We start from the raw sequence: 20966 nt of genomic DNA, 5'->3' as shown, positions 1-20966 counted from the left end.
AAATACTTATGTTAGTAAACCATTTCCCTGCAAAATCATTTTATTTCACTATTTACTAAAACTGACAACTCTAATAGCAACCTAATTCTATTTTGAATATGCTTCATTTTTACAAATCCTATAAGACTAATTTAAATGTTTTGTATATACCATACCACTTATATGTTGAGTAATTAATATTAATACTGAAAATGTTTTTAATCTGCTAAATTCTGTTTGTAATTTAAGTTCAATTTTAATTATCTCAATTTAAATTATCTTTTCTGAAGATATTTTATATATTTAAATTCTTCCACGTTTTTTAAGCATAAATCACCAAAATACTTTAATACTGCTGGTATATAAAAGGGGATATAAGACATTCAGTCTGAAGAATTTAAATTCAGTGATATCAAGAAAACATCCTACAGCCTCCATTACTAAAATTCTACTGAAAAGGATTTTACAGGTCCCCTTATGTAATAAACATTCCCTAAATTCTCTCTACCTCTAAGCTTTCCTTTCCTTCTTCTAATCCTGAAAGTAAATACAGAAGCCTCATTTTGCAGAGGATGATCAAAATGAAGGGATGAACAAACTTCAAAAAACTTTTATGCTCTATGAAACTTTAACTTACATCAATTTTAAAAATGTTTTTCATAAAACAGTATTCTCATAATTCTCTATTAAAACATATACACTGGTGGCATCCTACTTGGATTTTTATCAGGTTTGAACAGACATACTTAAAAAAACTGTATATAACCATGAACAACTTGTTTAAAGAAAAAAATGTATCCAACTAAACTGAAAATTCAAAATCATTTCCTCTACAATTCTCAAGGTAAGCTGTCCACAGCAGCCATCTGAATGACAAGACATGTTTACAGTGGATGTATCTTCATAATCACTGTTATTTCTCCAATGGCACAAATGACTCACAGTCCAAAGGAGAGAGAGATACTCCTCTCTCCTGCCCTTCCCAATCACTATAGGAGGATATTATCATTTAACTGCTAATTAATATGTCTACCTAAAAGGCACCATTTGCTAAAAGGAAAAAGCAAGGGTCAGCTAACAATTTATCAGCAGATGTGACATGTAAGTGTTCATGGCCCAGAATTAATAGGGCCTATAAAAATGCTGACTTTTTTAAATGATACAACATATTCAACAGAAAAAAAGGTTTTTTGTTGTCTGCCCTTTCATTTTTAGAGACAGAGTATTCATTCACAAAAAGTACAGGAAAATGAGAATATTAAGTAGAATAGTGATCTTTCCCTTAACCTGAGCTTAAATGTTATTCTTACTGGAAGTGAGTATAAAAACTAAGTAAAAAGTACCATTCTCTTTTATGCAGCATTCTAATAATGACTATCAGTTTGAGACACTCTATAAAAATAAATTCAAACTTTTACAAAAGATTAAGCCATACAAAAAAGGAAAACAGGTTTCTTTTTAAATTGGCTTCCTATAATAAATAACATCCTTTCTAAAACTTATTAGAAAGTAACAATTTTATTATATACATTCATAAAATATGCTATTGTTATTTCTATTGCTTTCACTTTTTTCAAAAGAATTTCTCATTTATTATCTAACTTGAGCTTCACAATAACTGATAATATAGGTAAAACTGCCTTTATCACATTTCAGAGATCCAAAAGCGGAGACATGTTTATCTTTCACATCTTAAAGTAATCTATAAACTGTAAGATATAACTTGCTAGGAAATGTCAGAAATGATTTTCGAATTCAATGTCCACTTATTTTCGAATAAAAATTCAAAGATCTGTGTCCCTGGACTGAACTGATGATACGCAACAAAGTATTATAAGCATGAATTCTTGACTCTAGACTCCCCCTCGGATTGCATTCCAGCTCTACCAAGTACCACCCATGTAAGTTTGAGCCACTTGCTTAACCTCTTCACTTTAACTTGCTAATTTGTAAAACAGAAATACTACTACTACCCACCTCCTAGAGTTGCTGTGTGAGAAAGTTACCTATGATACATAAGGTACATTTAGCAAGACCTGGCACATGGAGTAAGTGCTGTGTACATTTTAGCTTCAGTTATTATTGTTGTTCTTACTAACATTACCGGCAGAATGCGAATTATAATAGCACCTACCCCTTAAGTTGTTTTAAGGATTAAATGAGTTAATAAGAATTAAGTGCTCAGCATAGTGATGAGCACATTAGGTAGGTACTCAACCATTACTGCTGTTATTGTCTGTTTACACCTCCACACTCTGTGGGCTCTTTGACCTTGGGAAAAGCTCTCTTTAGTTCCAGTTTCCACAAATGAGGTTCATAATAGTCCCCTACACCAGGATTATGGTAAGAACTGAATGAGGTACTTCACATAAAAGCTCTCAGTAGAATGCCTTAAACAATAAAAGTATTCAATAAAAACTCACTTTTGAAACAAATCCTATTCAGCATTTTCTAAAAAAATATTTTGTTTGAATTAAAGCATTCAATATTAACATTTTTTAGGTATGCCATGAATGTTACACAAATTCAAGTATGTCCCCCCCCAAAAATGTTTTAAAGATTTTATTTATTTGAGAGAGAGAGCACGCGAGCTGGGGGAGGAGCAGAGGAACAGAAGGAGAGGGAGAGAGACAAGCAGACTCCCGCACTGAGTGCAGAGCCCGACAAAAGGCTCCATCCCATGATCCCAAGATCATGACCTGAGCCGAAACCAAGAGTCGGACGCTTAACTGACAGAGCCACCCAGGTGTCCCTCCAAAAAAATTCTTAAACCTAAAATTTATTTTAATTACTTCAGTGTGTTCAGGCAATATAAAGCCCGCAAGCTTCCATTCCTCCTGCTGACACTGATTATACACACTTCTTGTCAATGAGTAGGAGAGAAGGAAATAATAACCAACATTCACTGCATATTTCCATTGTGCCAAGTACTTTTCTAAGTATTTTATATATATTAACATATCCAATCCTCATGACATACAATAAAATAGCTGTTATTATATCTCTGTTTTACAGATGAGGAACAAAGAGTAATGTTTAAGGTATACTGTATTTGGAAGAGACCAACTCCCATTTCACTTGGTAAAGCTACTATGAAAGACAGCATATACCAAATCAGTAAAGTCATAAACTTGAAGAAAATAAGACATTTTACTCAGAAAAACTGCAGGGAAGTTCATATGTATTTGCTCATACTGTATTTCTAGATATGTGCTGTTCAATACAAGAGTCATCAGCTACATGTGGCTACTGAGCACCTGAAATGTGGCTAGCACAAACTGAGATGTGTTCTAAGTGTAAAATACACATCAGATTTTGAACTTAATATAAAAAAGTAAAACATCCCATTAATAAATTTTGTACTGATCACATGTTAAAATGGTAACATCTGGATACACTGGGTTAAATAAAACATGATTAAAATTCATTTCATCGGGGTTTTTTTACATTTTTTAATGGGACTACAAAATTTCTAACTACATATGTGGCCAACATTATATACAGTACATATCTATTGGACAGTGGTTCAAGTTTAGGAGGTGAGAGAGTAGTAACAGAACTTCTTTTTTAATTTAAAAAATAACAGATTTATTGACATATAATTTATATACCATACAATTCATCTTTTTATTAAAGTGTTCAGTTCAATTTTTAGTATACTTATAAAATTGTGCAACTATCACCACTGTCTAATTTTAGAACATATTCATCACCTCAAAAAGAAACCCTGTACCCATTAACAGTTATTCCCAATACCTTGCACTTCCTCTTTCTACCTCTCCCCAGCTCCTGGCAACCACTAATATACTTTCTCTCTCTGTGGATTTGCCTGTTCTGTAACAGAGTTATTATCAAGATTTTTTTCCCAATTACACACACACAATTTGATTATACAGTATGCACATACTGCTACACACACACACTCTGCTCATGAGAACCAGAGGAACATGCTACACTAATACTACACTATATTCAACATACAAGATTGTTATATGACTAGACAGACACTTCAGGTAATACCAATACTTTGTGGGGGAGGGGGAAAAAGCAAATCTACGAGGAAATAACAGCCATGGGGGAAAAATTTATTTTCTTTTAAACTGAAATCATATGGGTTCCTTTAATCAAAAAAGATCTAACCACTTAGTTCCAGGAATATAATAAATGCCAAGTCTATGTGGTAGGTAAAATTTAAATTTCCTGATGGCTTAACTGGCAGACTATTAAAATATCTGATGCTTGATATCTGGTATCTTCTAGAAAATATCCAATTTATGGATACCTGTCACATTGTTTTGATCAATTTTACACATTTAACTGATTCTTCTAAACGGATACTGGTCCACTATATAGAAGAAAATTACTCCATAAAGTTTACATCAGATATCTGGAAAAGTCACATTTATAGTCATGGCTACTATCAGCTGTCAAGTCAAAGAATATTGAAGAAAACTAAGAATTTTTAATATATGCTGGTTAATTTATCATCTAGGTGACATATGTAGGATAACAAAAAAACTGAAATGGTTAAGCAAATTCTGCATTTTAAAAGGTTCTTTCTTTTTCTGGTTTTATTGTTGATTATAACTATGATTTGAGAAGCCATGGTGAGAAAGTAAATTAAAAGGAACCATAAAAACAGAGTTGCTAAATAAAGTACACACTAAGATTTCTTTTCTCTTCCCTCCCCCAGATTACTTAAAACATTATTTTTTTTTAGTGGTAACATATTGATATCTTGGTTTGTACTGAAAACTAGTTCACTCCAGAGCTTCTCAACATTGACACTATTTACCTTTGGGGCTGGGTAATTTTTTGTTGTGGAGGGACTGTCCTGTGCATTGTAAGCTGTTTAACAGCATCCTGGCATTTACCCAGTAGATGCCAATAGCACCCTCCCCAACAGTTAGGACAACCAAAAATGTCTAAACACTGTCAAATGTCTTCTGTCGGGTAGAAATCTCCTTCAGTTAAGAACCACTGTTCTATTCCTTCTCAAAATACCTTTCTACTTGGTGAAAATTACATCAGTAATTTTAGGGTCTTTTCATAGGAGATCCCCAAATAGCTTCAGCAAGGAGATCAGTAAGCCCCCTGAAACCATATGCAGAATAGCTTAGGTACGTGTCTATTTGTGTGTCTATGCTGGCATGTTTTCTGGAGAAATGTTTCACAGTTTTCATGAGGTCCTGAAAGAGTTATCCCAAAAATGGCAATTAAAAAAGGGTTAAGAATTAGTGTTTCAACTAAAATATTCACTGTGTTAGAAAGCTATTTTTTTCAAAGATAAACACTCAAAATTCTATTTTATACACAGCAAATAATTTGTTTGCGCTTTCAGTTATCAGGCAAAATTGCTTTTACCACACTTATAAACCTTTCACTTAACAAACATTTACCGAGTACATCTGGTATGCTACGCCCTGTGTTATTTGTATCCGAAAGCTAAATTTAAATTCACCCTCACCAAAAACAGAAAAAGATTAATAGCAGTATAAAGTCCACATTTATTGTATATAATCAACTGCGAATTTCTGCTTCTCAAAAGTTAACATAAGAAAAAAAATTCACTAGTTATAATAGTAGTATCTAAAGATAAAATAAAGGGGGGCGTCTGGGTGGCTCAGATGGTTAAACGTCTACCTTCAGCTCAGGTCATGACCTCATGAGGCTCAGGTCATGACCTCAGGGTCCTGGAATAGAATCCCACATCAGGCTCTGGGTTCAGTGGGGAGTCTGCTTCTCCCTCTCCCTCTGTGCTTTCCCTCTCTCAAATAAATAAATAAAATCTTAAAAAAAATAAAAATAAAACAAAGGTAAATAAATAAAATATATGTAATTTACATTTTTGGTAAAAAGATTTAAAATAAATCTAAAAGAAAGAAACTTAGATACTCATAGATACTCATATGAATAAATTATTGTCCAAATACATTTCTTTCCATCTTTTCCTTCTTTCCCTGCCTTAATAAAAACAAAGATATACTGAATGACATGCTATCAAACACAGTAACTAAACGCAGAGAATATCAAGTTGCATAAAAAAATGTGAGATGGAGGCGCCTGAGTGGCTCAGTTGTTAAGCGTCTGCCTTCGGCTCAGGTCATGATCCCACAGTCCTGGGATCAAGCCCCACATTGGGCTCCCTGCTCAGCGGGAAGCCTGCTTCTCCCTCTCCCATTCCCCCTGCTTGTGTTTCCTCTCTTGCTGTCTCTCTGTCTCTCTCTCTCTCTCTCTCTCTCTCTCTCTCTGTCAAATAAATAAATAAATAAAATCTAAAAAAAAAAAAAATGTGAGATGACCCAAGTGCTTACCATCACGCCTAGAACACAGCAAAAGCTCACAGGCTTTCTTTCTTGCCTTTCTTTCTGTCCTCCAGAAGCTCATACTCCCATCTCCAAAAATGCCACATGTCTTAGGTTTCTCTTTTAAGTTATCTTTTAGTGCTGCACAATAAAATCCTCTTTGTGATTCAAACTATGTAAGCTAACACTAATAACAGCCACATATGCAAAATGTTTGAATAATTTTAATTCTATAATCTCCATAGACATTTCTCTCCCTTTTTCTTTAGTAAATTGTGGTATATTCATACAGTGGGATAACATACGTTAATAAAAATGAGTAAATCAGAGGTATATCTATCAATACGGACAAATATAAAAAACCAAGTCAAGTACCAAAAAAACAATCAAACACATACAATTTGTTAAATTTACATGAATTAAAAAAGCAATCTATAATACTAGTTATTTTTGTTCCCTTCTTATGTATGCATAAGTTATCTATAGTCCCATCATATGATAAGCAAATTCAGGATAAAGAAAGAGAAGGGAGAGGGAAACAGAATCAGTGAAGATTATACAGAGCCCTTTAGCAATATCTGGAAGGGTTTGCTTTTTTTTTTTTTTAAGTTTTTATTTTAATTCCAGTTAGTTAATATACAGTTTTTAAAGCAAATATTAGTTTTTACAGCAAATAATCCCCAAGTATTCTATTCTTCCTGTGATGCAGTTTAAAGTTTACAGGACCACTAACCTTTTTTGGATTATATAACTGTGGTATACAACATAAAGAACTACTGCATTCAATAAGTGGTTTGGGAATAAAAGACATTAATGTAATCAATAAATATATAAGGAATAGCTAGAGAAGAGTATGTCTGCTTCAAGATTAACAAACGGATTAGGCTAGAATGAGCACAGTGAAAGAATGATGCTTAAAAACATGTGGTAAATAAATCTTTACAAATAAGTTAGAAAATAACTGTGTCCATAAAGGAACGTATCACCATAAATAATCAATACCATATCTAGCCAAAAGCTACACTACTAAGAGAATACATCTAGCATATAAGTGATTTTTATAAAAAGAATGAAGACTTTTATTTTATATACTGACAACAATTAACTGAAAATATTAACATAATAAAATTACACTTCACAGAAGAGATGTTATATTGATAATGGTAAATCACACAGAAAAATCACAAAGTGCCCGGAGAGGAAAAAATAGTTGCAACTCAAAAGTGAACATTGTTACATTATTTACATATTTACCTGCACAGCAAGAGAAGCTGCATTGTCAGAAAGCAAAATTTGCTCCCCTGTGGAAATACAATGAAAGGTCTGAGTCAAAAGTGAGATCGCTAAACAAGCAAAATATACTTATATTTTTATTTTAAAACAGTATTCCTATTTTTAAAAATAAAAGGTACAGCCTTTCACCAAACTATGAAGTTCTATATGAACGCTATTGGGTAATCATAATTCTGATTAAATTATCAAAATATGTCCATAATATAGACTATTTCCCCTAAAACTATTTGATCATTCTTCTCATTTTATCAACCATATTTAATGAAAATCATTCACTTAAAAACAAATTCGTTTTTCAACTTTTCAAGAAATATTATTCCTCTTTTCATTAAAATTAAGTACAATAGTATGTGCTCAAACCCCTCTAGTTAAAAGTAAAAGCATTCAAAATCATATAAAACCAGCTTGGCGTTAATATTGCACAGGGTGTCTAGCTCTGTCACACAAAAGAAAGATGACAAGTTTGCTGCAATAAAAATTCCATGCGTAGAAGACTAGGGCTGCTGCCTATTAGTCTTCATTACTTTGCAGTCTTCTGACAACTGCAGCAGGCTGCTGAGCCCCAAATGGGGTCCATAATGTGATCTGATGATATATGAAGAGCTGCTAAAGGAAGCCTGAACCATCCTAGCCTATACATTTTAACAGTTCCTTTTTACTGAGAGCCCACTTTACCACAGGACTTCAAAACTCTGCTGTGTCAGCTACTGGCGCAGTAAATGTGCCAAGTGCTCCTGCAACCAATCATTTTACACGGCCTACAGCAGCCCATATAATGAGTCAGTAATAAACTAAGGACCTTATAGGCCATGAATAGTTGCTTTACACTAGCAGATACCAGTTTAGGCAAAATCTCCTTGACAAAGTATACAAGAGAAGCCCTTCTTTATGTTCTCTCAGAAGTAAATGATATTACTGAGGGGTTGTGTTTTTTTGGTAACAAATATATGTTTATTTATTTATTTATTTATTTAAAAGATTTTATTTATATATTTGAGACACAGAGAGACAGAAAGCACAAGCGGGGGCGGGGAGCAGAGGCAGAGGGAGAAGCAAGCAGACTCCCTGCTGAGCAGGGAGCCCGATGTGGGGCTCCATCCCAGGACCCAGAGATCCACAACCTGAGCTGAAGGCACATGTTTAACCAACTGAGCCACCCAGGCACCCCTAGATAAATTTTTATACATAGCTATTTTTAATTGTGAACAAGTACCTACCTTTCAGTTGCTGATATAAGGTAGCATTTTCAGGCCAAGGCTCTGTAGCTGTGGAAACAAGGCAGTGACAATTAGATACATAGGGCAAAAACATATCAATAACCAAATTAATAAGCACAAACACTTGCCTAGAGCATTTAAGTAAAGTCAATTGCCAAGGTTACCTTAAATATGGCAACTAATCACACTACCTTAGGTTGTATGGTATCCTGTATAAGTAGGTTAGATAATTTCTTTTAAATGCATGTTTGGTTTATTTGGTAGGGAGTTGTGTGTTGTTATTTTAACGGAGAAGAGGTGGAAGACATCTTGCCCAATCAAAAGTGAAAATTTAAAAACGAAAACAGCCCACATGCTACTCTTCCTTTAGCTCCCAAACACAGACCATTCCAAATTACTTACAAGATACTTAATTTGGGGGTGCCTGGCTGGCTCAGTCAGGACAGCATGTGATTCTTGATCTCGGGGTTGTGAGTTCAAGCCCCATGTTGGTGCAGAGATTACTTAAATAAATAAATCTTAAAAAAATTAAGATAATTTGATTCACTATCAAAAAAACAGTGAAACAATATTTTACTATAAACTTTAACAAACTAAATTTTCAAATGGATAACACTATATGAGAGAACCAAATAGATCTTTCAGGCTATGCATCTTTCCTTATAAGTTGGTAGTATTTATTTATTTAAAGATTTTATTTATTTATTCATGAGAGACAAGGAGAGAGATAGGAAGAGGCAGGCGAGAAGCAGGCTCCCCGCTGAGCAGGGAGCCCGATGCAAGACTCGATCCTAGGACTGTGGGATCACGACCTGAGCTGAAGGCAGACGCTCAACCGACTGAGCCACCCAGGCGCCCAAGCTGGTAGTATTTAAACATACAGAAGAACCCTGTTGTATTATAGAACATTCCATTACCTTGAACCCACCACCACCACCACTCCACAAAAACGAAGTGGAATAGCATGATGAAGCAGTAAGTACCTACAATGTGAAATAAAGCTAGTAAAACTAATTTTAGGCCCAAAGTCAGACTTGACCATAACTCTTAACCTCTCACTGAGATGCACTAAACAGTCCAGCGAGTGGGGGGGAGGAACCCTTTAATTTCCTTTAACTCATACTTTAGAATGAAAAGGAAAAAAATCATATTATGATAAATTATAAATGCTACTTTTGGTTTGGTCTGGGCTACGTAAAATTAGACTCATATTTAGGGATAATACCATGAAAACCTCAAGCAAATAATGTACCATACATCGTTCTGTATGCTGTTGCTCATATATATATATATATATATATTATATATATATATAAAAGCTACTGAGTTTCAAGTCACATACCAAAAAGGAAGTAAAACTAAATATTTATTATATGTTACTGTAAACTTGTAACAAAGCAGAATTTTAATAAGAACCCAATTAACCTGGGTAAATAGTTTTTAAAATAAAAGTCAAGGAAACAAAAACAAGCTGACATCAGCAAATTACTAAAAAATAACCTTTTAGGATAAACTGTATGGTCAGCACACCTATACCGTTTACATCTATATGAGAAACAATACAATGAGGTTCATTCGTTGTAAAATCCTACATCACTGAAGAGTCAATTATTTTAAAAAAGATTCAATTATATGCATCTAAATCTAATTAAAGCAATAAAGCATAAGAATAAAATTTACAAAAATTTCGAAGATATTGAAACTAAGTTTCTTGAGGGCACAGATGTGTCCCGTCTGTGTCTGCCACCCTGTACCGTGTTTTGCATACATTAATTGTGTGTAGAAAGAAAGACAGGGGATATCTGATTAAATCTACCACTCTGTTCCCTCAACATTCTGGCTAATCAAAGTTTTACTGAACTTAGTACTATTAACTATGTTAAAGCAATGGGGTGTTCTAATTAAATATTCTGGCAATTTTAACTTATGGTTAGCTAGGTTTTATATGTACTAGACATGGATTACAAGTTTTCAAAACAATGGAGTAACATACACTTAGCATTAAGCAGATGCTCAATATAATTTAAGTATTCTCTGATTAATCAGAAGCTACTTTACTACTCAGTAATACAGTAGAGTTCTCATATAAGCAGCAATGAGTTCTAAATGACCAGGTAAAAGTTAATTTATTATCACCACCATGGATTCTCCAGATCTAATACAACAGACATATGTGAAAGTAAATAAACCTGATCACAAATAAAAATAAAGAAGCCTACAAATACTAAAATTTCTGTTATTAATAAGAATCTAAAGATGGAAACTGGGGTGAAGGTGTATGTTTTCCTTGATCCAGTATACAAAATATATTCCAACTCAGAATTTACTGTTGAAAATAAATTCTCATAAAGTAACTCTTCCAAAACATCTGATGTTATCTTCACAAATAGAACCTATCATTTAAAAAGATAGGGCAAGTAGGCTGATATAACCCTATATATATGTCAGTTTAGCAGCACAGCATTCCAGTGTATCCATGGACCAGGAGGCAAGAAATGGTGGTGGAGTATGCAAGGAATGATCAACTACCTATCTCACCCATGAGCAGCTCAAAGTATACAAATATCACTGATTTAAGTGCATCGCCTACATGAACCAGCTCAAATAATTAATTACATTTTAAACATAACATGGGAGAAGAAATAGCTAGAGTGTTATTCAATAGAGTGCCAAAAGTGAAAATCCTAAGTGTGTGGCACAGCAATGGATCTACAAACCAACCATGCAAGTATCTTTCCAGGAAATGAACTCTACTAACTGCCTTCATTAAGTAAATCCACAAATCATGAACACTATTATCCACACATGACAAAGAACGATGCCTATTTCTTGATTTGGATAATATTAATTGAAGTTTTCTTTACCGAGAACACTATTACATGAAGGACAAAGTCCAAAAATGCAACTGCTTCCCTATTTCTCTTTCCCAAGGTTAGGCAAGTCAATACCCACCCCTTACTCCTGAGCACATGAAAAAGAGGGAGTTTAAGAATTTATAATTATAGTGCTAACAACAGACCTTAAAAATCTGTAGCATTTAAAAAGAAACATCTTAAACAATAATAAAACATTTTTATCTGTTTCTAGTTTTACTTCCATTGACCCAAAACGTTTTAGACCATAAACTAATTCAATAGTGAAAAAAATTTCATGACTCATCTATGCTATTTTCAACTTCTACCACCAAAAACACTCCCAGTATGAAGTGCCTTTTTAAACTTGCCTTTGGGAAAGACCAGCCTTAGAATACATACAGAAGGAGAAACTCAAAGCTTCTGAAAAAAAGTATGGTAGGAAATGGGGACCGGGAGAGACTGCTGTCCAATGTTGTCAAGGTACAAGATACTGGTATTATTAGCACATCAAAAGTAAACTTTATGCTTCCCACACATCAACAGTTGGTGTGGCTCTTGGAATAAAGATGAGATTCCTCACCTTGACCTTACACATCACCCTCTCTACCTCCCTGGCTTTCTGGCCTCATCATAACTCCACTCCACCTACTCTACACTACAGTCACACTGGCCTTCAGCCAGTTTCTGGATGCACCATATTCCTTCCTGCCCCAGAGATTCATCTGTGCTGTATCTGGCCTGGAGCTATCTCCCACTCCTACTGTGTCTCAGCTCAAACATGCTAAGATGTTGGGCCGGCTTCCTGGATGTGCCACCTGAGCAACTGCACAGGGCCACTGCTTAGAAGGGCTCTGCATTTAGTTTCATGTTCTGCTGTTAGTCTTGGAATTCTTTTGAACAAGGGGCCTCATGTGATCATTTTGCACTGGACCCTACACATTCTGTAGCCAGTCCTGTCCTGAGGGAAGCCTTTATTGACCCTCCCTAAATAGTTCAAATACTCTCTTTACAAGCTTGACTGCATGCACTGTCCTTTGTACCACTTACCACAGACAACAGTTTTACACTGATTTGAGGACTGATTCTCTCCCCTAATAGAACATAAACATCATGAATCCAGTGTTCATTTCTGATCTTTGCTTACCACCTCATCCCCAGAACTTAGTACCTAATCAGTAAATGTTGGCTGAATAAATATTATTACCACTATCAGTACCATTACTACTCTGTACTGTTTAGGCTAACCATGCAGCAGAGAAGATAAAGAAATTATAATTTCTTTTTTGGCCAAACAAACAAACAACATGGCCAAAAAAGGGAAACTTGACCAGGAAAACTTTAATACTACAACAATAACACAAATATAAAAATACCAAACAGCTGCCTAAATAGTTGGCAGAATCTAATTCCATAAACTAGTTCCCACTTGATATTACTGTTGTAGCCCTCCTAACACTAACCCAAGGCCTTCAGTTATCTGATGTGTCATCTCAGTACTCCCCTTTCCACAGCCTATACCTCTAACCCAGGCACCACCACTTTTTAAAAACGTCCCCATCAATAAAAGATTTGAGCATTCGGACCCAAATAGATTTAGAAATCATATGGTCAGTACTCCTAAGCCAACAAATCATGCACATTATAAAGCATATATGAAAAAAGAAAATAGAGTTAAAAAATAAATTGAAGTCCAAGTTCCAATACTTTCTTCCCATACTTCAAAGGATTGTCTTACGTACACAGGAGGTATATACCCCACTCCACTTTGAAAAACACTGCTCTAATTAAATAATTACTTATTTGACATTTTAGCAGGGAACCCAGCCGCTCATATACCCTTGAACAAAGATGAGTCCTCCTCTATTCTAGTGAAATCATCTTTTTTGACTATGAGAAAAGGTTGGAAAGAACACACACAAATTAATGGCGGGGAGGGGGGAATACAACAAGACCCTCCTATTCTACCAGAGTACCTAAAATTTCCCCTATATACTTCCTACTTTCTCACCTTTGTGACTTTGCTCCACTTCTTCCCCTCTGTCCAGAATACTCCCTGCACCACCACATACCCAAATCCTATACCTTTTTCAACACCAAGGTTAAATGCCACCTACATGAAGAAGGCTTTTGAATTGAACAAATCTAACTTCTCTTTTATCTGTATTGTCCATAGCAGTTTGTACTTGTCTTATATCATACTACTTTCTACTCCATTCTATTATTATGTCAGTAGCTTATCTCTCTCTCTAAGCAGTAAGTCCCTAGAATGGGAAAAATCCTACGGTCCTGAGATTACTTATTAAAGACTTGGCTTCTCAATTGCTCTAAACTGAATGTGGCATTTACAGTAATTTACAGTAATTTGAAATACAAATTAAGCTAGATTTAATTTTTTTGTCTAAGTATCATTTAAAGCTAATATCTTTATTTCAAGAGTTTCAAAGTAAAACTATCCACCTTTCAGAAACTCTTTCATAATAAAAAACTACTACATCATTTTCATAACACAGCAATAACTTACTCTAAGGTACTTAGTGACCGACATTAATTCATTATCTCAAATTAGAATGACTTCTTAGTCCTTAGCAAAAGACCCATGAAAGTTTTTATTATTTTTATAAAGAAAAAACATATTCCTATTTTATAGATATAAATAAAAGAACATCTAGAAATAAAACAAATATCAGAGTACATCATAGCTAATTTTCTATCCAACAAACTTTGTTAAAAGTCTTTTACCTACTTAGCCTTTTACCTATTTTCCAATTCTGCAGTTATTTCACATTTAGTGTCTTTTTTACCAGAAGCAAAGGACACGCCTCCTAAAGTTTCAGTCTTCAGTGGAATGGGAGCTTTTTTTATCCAAAGGAGTGTTTTTAAATTTTTCAAAGACATTTTCTCCACTCCTGTTAAGTATTTATGTTGGAGAAGAATAAAATTTAAAAAAGGGGGGGGGGGGGGACCTGGGTGGCTCAGTTTGTTAAGCAACTGCCTTCAGCTCAGGTCATGATCCTGGAGTCCCACACCAGGCTCCCTGCTCGGCGGGGAGTCTGCTTTTCCCTCTGATCCTCCCCCCCCCCATGCTCCCTCTCTCTCTCTCTCTCAAATAAATAAATAAAAATCTTAAAAAAAAAAAAAAAGAGGGGGCACCTGGGTGGCTCAGTCGGTTAAGCGACCAACTCTTGGTTTCGGCTCAGATCATGATCTCACAGGCCGTGATACTGAGCCCCATGTGGGGCTCTGCGCTCAACAGGGAGTCTGCTTGAAGGTTCTCTCCCCATGTCCTTCCCCCTACTGGTGTGTGCACACTATCTCTCTATCTCTCTCAAATAAATGGATAAATCTTTTTTTTAAATAAAATAAATAAAAATTTAAAAAAGAGAGAGGATACTCTTGGACTTTTGAAAGCTGTAAGATAAAATAAAAGCATAAATAAATTAGTGTTAGAAATGCACACAGGGTAAAACAATACCCACAGCCCCCAAAAATACATATTTGCTTCTCATCTGATAATCTTTAAGGTACCCACTATTTTTAAGCTTTATCAGCCAAAACAATATAACAACAACAACAAATCTACTACTAGTCAATTATAACTTATAGAGAAATAACTACTGGCCCATAAATTCATATATATATATATGCCCACGTCTCTTACACGTGCTACCTTTTACCTGCAGTAATCTGTCAAGTATCAAGTTGGGTCATTCTAGGGGCAGATAATCTATCTATGCCATTCAATACAGAGTATTCCATAGTATGCAAGTGCTATGACCTAATGAACAAGTTTAATTCCAAAGTCTATTGCTGTGATCTAATCTAAGAGGACAAGAGAAGGGCCATGGAAAGAAGTACCCTCTGTTGTTGTTTTTTAAGTTCTGCATTCTTAATGCACAACATGACTCTTCTGGCATATGAATGCAGGTGAAGACATAATTTGTAGAATAACAGGCACTAATATTACATGCTGCTTCAGTACTGTCATATTTCCAATCCATCAAATTGATTAATGCCATAATAACTCTACACAACCCTATCATTTGTGCACTAATGAAGTCAAACCCAGTTTATCCTTAGGCAACTAGATTCCAAAAGCTCATAGATGTCACCTCTTCAGCTTCCTAAGACTTATTTAGACAGTGTTATACAAAAGGAGTAAGAAACATGTATAACCTATCTCCAAATTTGGGTGGCTTTCTGCCAAAGGTATAAATGCAAATACTACTGAGATAACAAAATATTCGAAAAGCATTTGGCAGCTCACAAACATGGACAAGTTACTACAAGACACAAAGAGAAAAGAAGGAAATAAGTTTACTAGTTTGACATAATTACTATGCTGATGATCTCCATGATTGCAACACAGACACCTATCAAGTTTTAGGCAGTTATGACATAAAGCTTTCATTTAAAATAGATTTCTAAGATGTCTAGACTTTCAGTCTGATGACACGGGACTTCATCAAAACTAGAATTTTAAGAACTATGTGTTAGATTTAAAGCAATTCAACCTGCAGACTATAGTACAGGACAATCCAAAGATAACCCTGTATCCAAGAGAATACTAACCAAGAAAGTATTAAATAGCAATGTTCCCTAAGCTACTGTTTCATAGGGGATGTTTAAAGATATTACACAGAATGTACAAGCAGGAAGTGACTCTTAGCACAAAAAGAGTTTAAAACCATTCTCCCATCACCTCAATAGTCAGAGATCAATGTTCATGTCCAAAAATGGCTCATGTTGGAAGTGCAGTGTCATCGTGCCACTTCCATAAACCTAAAAACACTGGCAGGTAAGCTTTCTGTAACATGGTGGTAAGGCTACTGTCTTAGTCCATTTGGGCTGCAATAACAAAATACCACAACTGGGGGGCTTATAAACAACAGAAACTTCTTTCTCACAGTTCTGGAGGCTGGCAGTCCAAGATCAGCAGTGCCAAGCATGGTCAGATTCTGGTGAAGGTCCTCTTCTGAGTCTCTGCCTTCTGTTCTCACATGGTATAAGGAGCTAAGGAACACTCTGGGATCCCTTTCATAAGGGCTATTAAAATGACCCAAAGTGAGGGCACATGAATGAATGATGGAGCAGAATTACTAAGCAAGGCAAATGAGCTCTAATAACCTCTCATTCAGAAAGCAGAGAACAGAAAGCAAACAAATTGAAAATTCAAGAATACTACTAGAGGGCAGAGCTTCCCCTCTCACATTAGGCCCCAATGAAACCAGAAAATAAAGAGAATCTATCTCCTTCCATCAAACACTACCTAAATTTCTATCTAGGTAGATAACGATAATGGTGATGACAGCTAAGATTCCCCAAGACTCATAAATCTTACATCCAGAATACATAAAAAGCTATTACAACTCAATAATTGAGGACAACTAACACAATTTTTAACGGGCACAGGATTTGAACAGACTTTTATCCAAAGAAGATAAATATGAATAACCAACAAGCACATGAAAACATATTCAGTATCATTAGTCATGAGAGAAATGGAAGTCAAAACCACAATAATGCAGTCACACCCACAGAACGGCTATCATCGACAAGACAGAAAATAAAAAATGTTGAAAAGATGTAGAGAATTTGGAACTCACACACTGCTGGCAGGAATCTAAAAAGGCTGGCAGTTTCTCAAAATGCTAAACACAGTTACCAGATGACTCAGCAGTTCTACTCCCAGGTATTCACCCGGGAGAAATGAAAAGAACATATCCATGGCGAGACTTATACACGAATGTTCACACCAGCATTTTTAACAATAGTCAGAAAGTGGAAACAACCCAAATGACCAACTACTGATGAATGAATGAACAAAACGTGGTCTATCCATACAACAGAATAGCGTGTGGCAATAAAAGGAACCAAGTATTGATACACGCTACAACAGGGATGGACTTCCAAGGGATTATGCCCAGTGAAAGAAGCCAGTCACTAAAGAAAACAAATTGCATTATTCCATTTATACGGAATGTCAGAACAGGCAAATCTACAGAGATAGAAAGTAGATTAATGGTTGTTTCAGGCTGGGAACAGAAGTGACTGTAAATGGGCAAGGGATTTCTTTTTGCAATGACGGAAATGTTCTACAATTTGTGGTAATGATCACAACTCTGTAAATATCCTAAAAAATCGCTGAATTGTATACTTTAAAAACATATGTAAACTATACCTCAATAAAGTTGAGGTAAATGAAAATGTAAACGCTCTTACTGTGCTCATTGTGCACTTAAGTGCTTGACATGTTAACCATCTCACAACTTTATGAGGCAGACACTATTATTATTATCCCTATTTTACAGCAAGAAAACTGAGGCACAAGCATAAGTAATTTGCTCAAGGTCACAGTATTTGTAAGTAACAAGAGCCAGGGTCTGCCCTCAGGTAGCCTGGCTCCAGTCAGTGAACACACAGCTGTTTCAGCTAACCTCTTCCACAGCCCACAAAGAAACATTCTTGGGTAATAATTAATTATTAAATTAAAGCAATTATAATCATCCTACAACAGTAGTTCTCAACCCTTAGTAAGAATCATCTGCGGAACTTCGTAAAATTATGTATTTCCACCAAACCCTAAACCCTGAGATTCTGATACTGTAGAGATGAGGACCAAGAATCCAAACATGCCACAAGCACTCCCAGTAAATCTGATGCAGATGGTCTGTAAATACCACAAAAAAAGGCTGTCCCTGGGACACAGAATACACCTGATAGAAGATTAAATTCTTTTCACCTCTTTCATTCATTTGCCTCAGGGAATGTGGTAGTGAGGACCTGTGTGGTTTAATTTATTCAAGAAGATTTTTGTCCACCTTATTCTACTTAAATATTTGCACATATGGCTTAAAGCCATGTTTTAAAACATGCCTTAGTGACATGTTGCAATTTTATATAGTGTTCCAGAGTAAGCCTTTAAGATTAATGAATGCAGACCTCACTTATTTTGGAACCAAAGTGGTTAAATGATAGTTTTTCCATTAGATGTAATCAATAAGGAAAGTAAAATTAAGTTAGTCATTATGAGGCTTGAACATGAGCCATCTAAACCTATCTATGTGAAACTGGAGATCAATTTCAAAAAGGATCAATTTCATAAAACTAACAAACTTCTGGAGGTTAACAAGGGTCAAGAAAACTAATTCACAGCATCAACAAGCCAATAATTGAGGTTAAAGTGGATACAAGTTGAATTTAAAACCTTCCATTCTTTCTTAGTAGGTACACATCATCTTCCCAAATGGCCATGTTTAGACTTTGTCAGATTATAAAAATAATCAGCCATTTTTCATTAATTTCCAATTAAAAGCAGGCCAACTACGTGGGGTTATGGATATGAACCTGGTAGCCAGGACTCAAAATTGAATTCTCTTTTAAAAAATGGTAAAATTCATAAAGAACAAACACTGACACCATGTCTGAACTTTTCTCAGAAATGGAGATGAATATTAGATCAATAGCAGAACTACACAAAAACAGCTGATTATGATGAAAAATGCAATTTCTAGCCAAAAAAACCCAGAGAAGACAAACAGCCCCACACAAATATCAGACCTCAACAATGTTAACAATGTTAATATTCAAGGTGTAATAGTTCTCCAAATCTAATCCTAGAAAATGGAAAATAGATGTCTCTCAAACTAAGGAGCAATTCTCCCACTACTTTAAATCAAACACAATCACTGTAGTAACAGGACCCATGTTTTTAAGTATCTACTATGTGCTTACTACTCTCAGTACTCTACATATACTCAATCTCTCACATCAAGCTAGGTGACCATTCCTTTCCATCCCCTTCCCATTCAGCCTTCCTCACTCCTCCCAGCTAGCCATGAAACAAATGATCCTACAGAAGATTAAATGTGTCATTACACCTCCTAAAATCTTGGCAAAACTGCAAAATTCCCCAAGAACAAAAACAAAACAAACAAACAAAAAAAAAACAAGGAACAAGATAACACAGCCCAACCATCACAGAATCCCTTCATGAATAAGAGCGAAAAGGTAGAAAATCCTCGGAGACATAGGGAAAATACATACTAAAGGCATTTAACTAAACATAGGTTTTTATAAACTACCAAACTACCAAAATATGATAAAAAGACAAATATGAATATAAAACTATCATTGCTCTCTAGGATCTAACTTTGTTGAGTGGGTAAGAGAGCATGGAAAGGGGTTTGGAGGGAGAACAGGTAACTGAGATACATATAACCACTTGGAATACAATGAGTGAGGGGCACCTGAGTGACTCAGTTAAGCATCCAACTTTGGTTTCAGCTCAGGTCATGATCTCAGGGTCCTGAGATCAAGCCCTGTGATGGGCTCCACGCTCAGTTCAGAGTCAGCTTGTTCCTCTCCCTCCCACTTTGCCCCTCCCCTTCCCCCCCTTCCGTGTGCGCAGATGTGCTCTCTCTCTCTACCCCCTTCTAAAATAAATAAATCTTTTTTAAAAAGTTTAAAATACAGTAAGTGAATACAGGTGGTATAGAGAAAAACATAGGTCTTAAAGTCAGACATATTTGAGTTCCCCTCTCAACTCTACAGCTTATTATCTGAGTGATCTTGACCAAGTTGCTTAACCTATTCTTGCCTCAATTACTTCATCTGTAAAAAGGGGAAATGTTACCTAAATCATGTAAGTGCCTTACTACAGTCTCTAGCTTACAGAATATATCAATAATTAATATTAACAGAAGTGTCAGACCAGAAGTACATATTCTGCCTCAGGAAGACAAGAAAGAATTCACAGGAAGAGATAAAATCTGAACTGGGTCCGAAACATAATCAGAAGTGTGCCAGACAGAAGGTGAGGGGCAGGGAGAGGAGCTGAGATGTTTACTAAAAATCCAACACCTCAATTCAGTTTGAGAAGGGACAAAACATGCTCAGTAAAGACTACCTAAATTACCATTTCTATTAAACAATACACCACTTTATATTGAAATTATCCATTTCAATGGATGTGTCCTACATAAGAATATTAAGTTCATCAATTGTTTTACTATTCTAGGTAACTCAGCACCTAGCCAAGGACCTGGCGCAAATTAGGTACTCAACCTAACAAATAAATATATTCTGTAGGAATCAAGCAGGTCTTTTGCTATCTAAAGCCTGAAAGATACCTGACAGCAAAAAGTTGCTATTACTCTGGAAATAAAACCATCAAAGCAAATTAAGGAATGATTACATCTCAATAATATGTACTAAATTCAACAGTGGAAACTCATAAACTCACTTTCTCTCCAAATTGTTTAATGGTTCCTAACAAGAGGTGCACGGTCCAATCATCTATGGAGTGTTTTAAAAAATAT

General features: G+C 35.4%; 1 protein-coding gene across 1 annotated transcript in view; it reads right to left on the bottom strand.

The window, feature by feature from the left end:
- Positions 1 to 20966, bottom strand: part of MTX2 (metaxin 2) — a 62891-nt gene that overhangs the window by 29593 nt on the left and 12332 nt on the right. Inside the window, exons 3-4 of the mRNA XM_027590663.1 lie at positions 8795 to 8842; positions 7539 to 7585 (exon numbers count right to left, since the gene is read on the bottom strand). Coding sequence (XP_027446464.1) covers positions 7539 to 7585; positions 8795 to 8842 — 95 coding nt within the window. The remainder of the gene's footprint in view (positions 1 to 7538; positions 7586 to 8794; positions 8843 to 20966) is intronic.

The sequence above is a fragment of the Zalophus californianus genome, chromosome 3, assembly GCF_009762305.2.
Source record: "Zalophus californianus isolate mZalCal1 chromosome 3, mZalCal1.pri.v2, whole genome shotgun sequence".
NCBI lineage: Eukaryota > Metazoa > Chordata > Mammalia > Carnivora > Otariidae > Zalophus > Zalophus californianus.
Note: the sequence above shows the minus strand (reverse complement) of the source record. Positions and strands in the feature narration are given on the sequence as shown.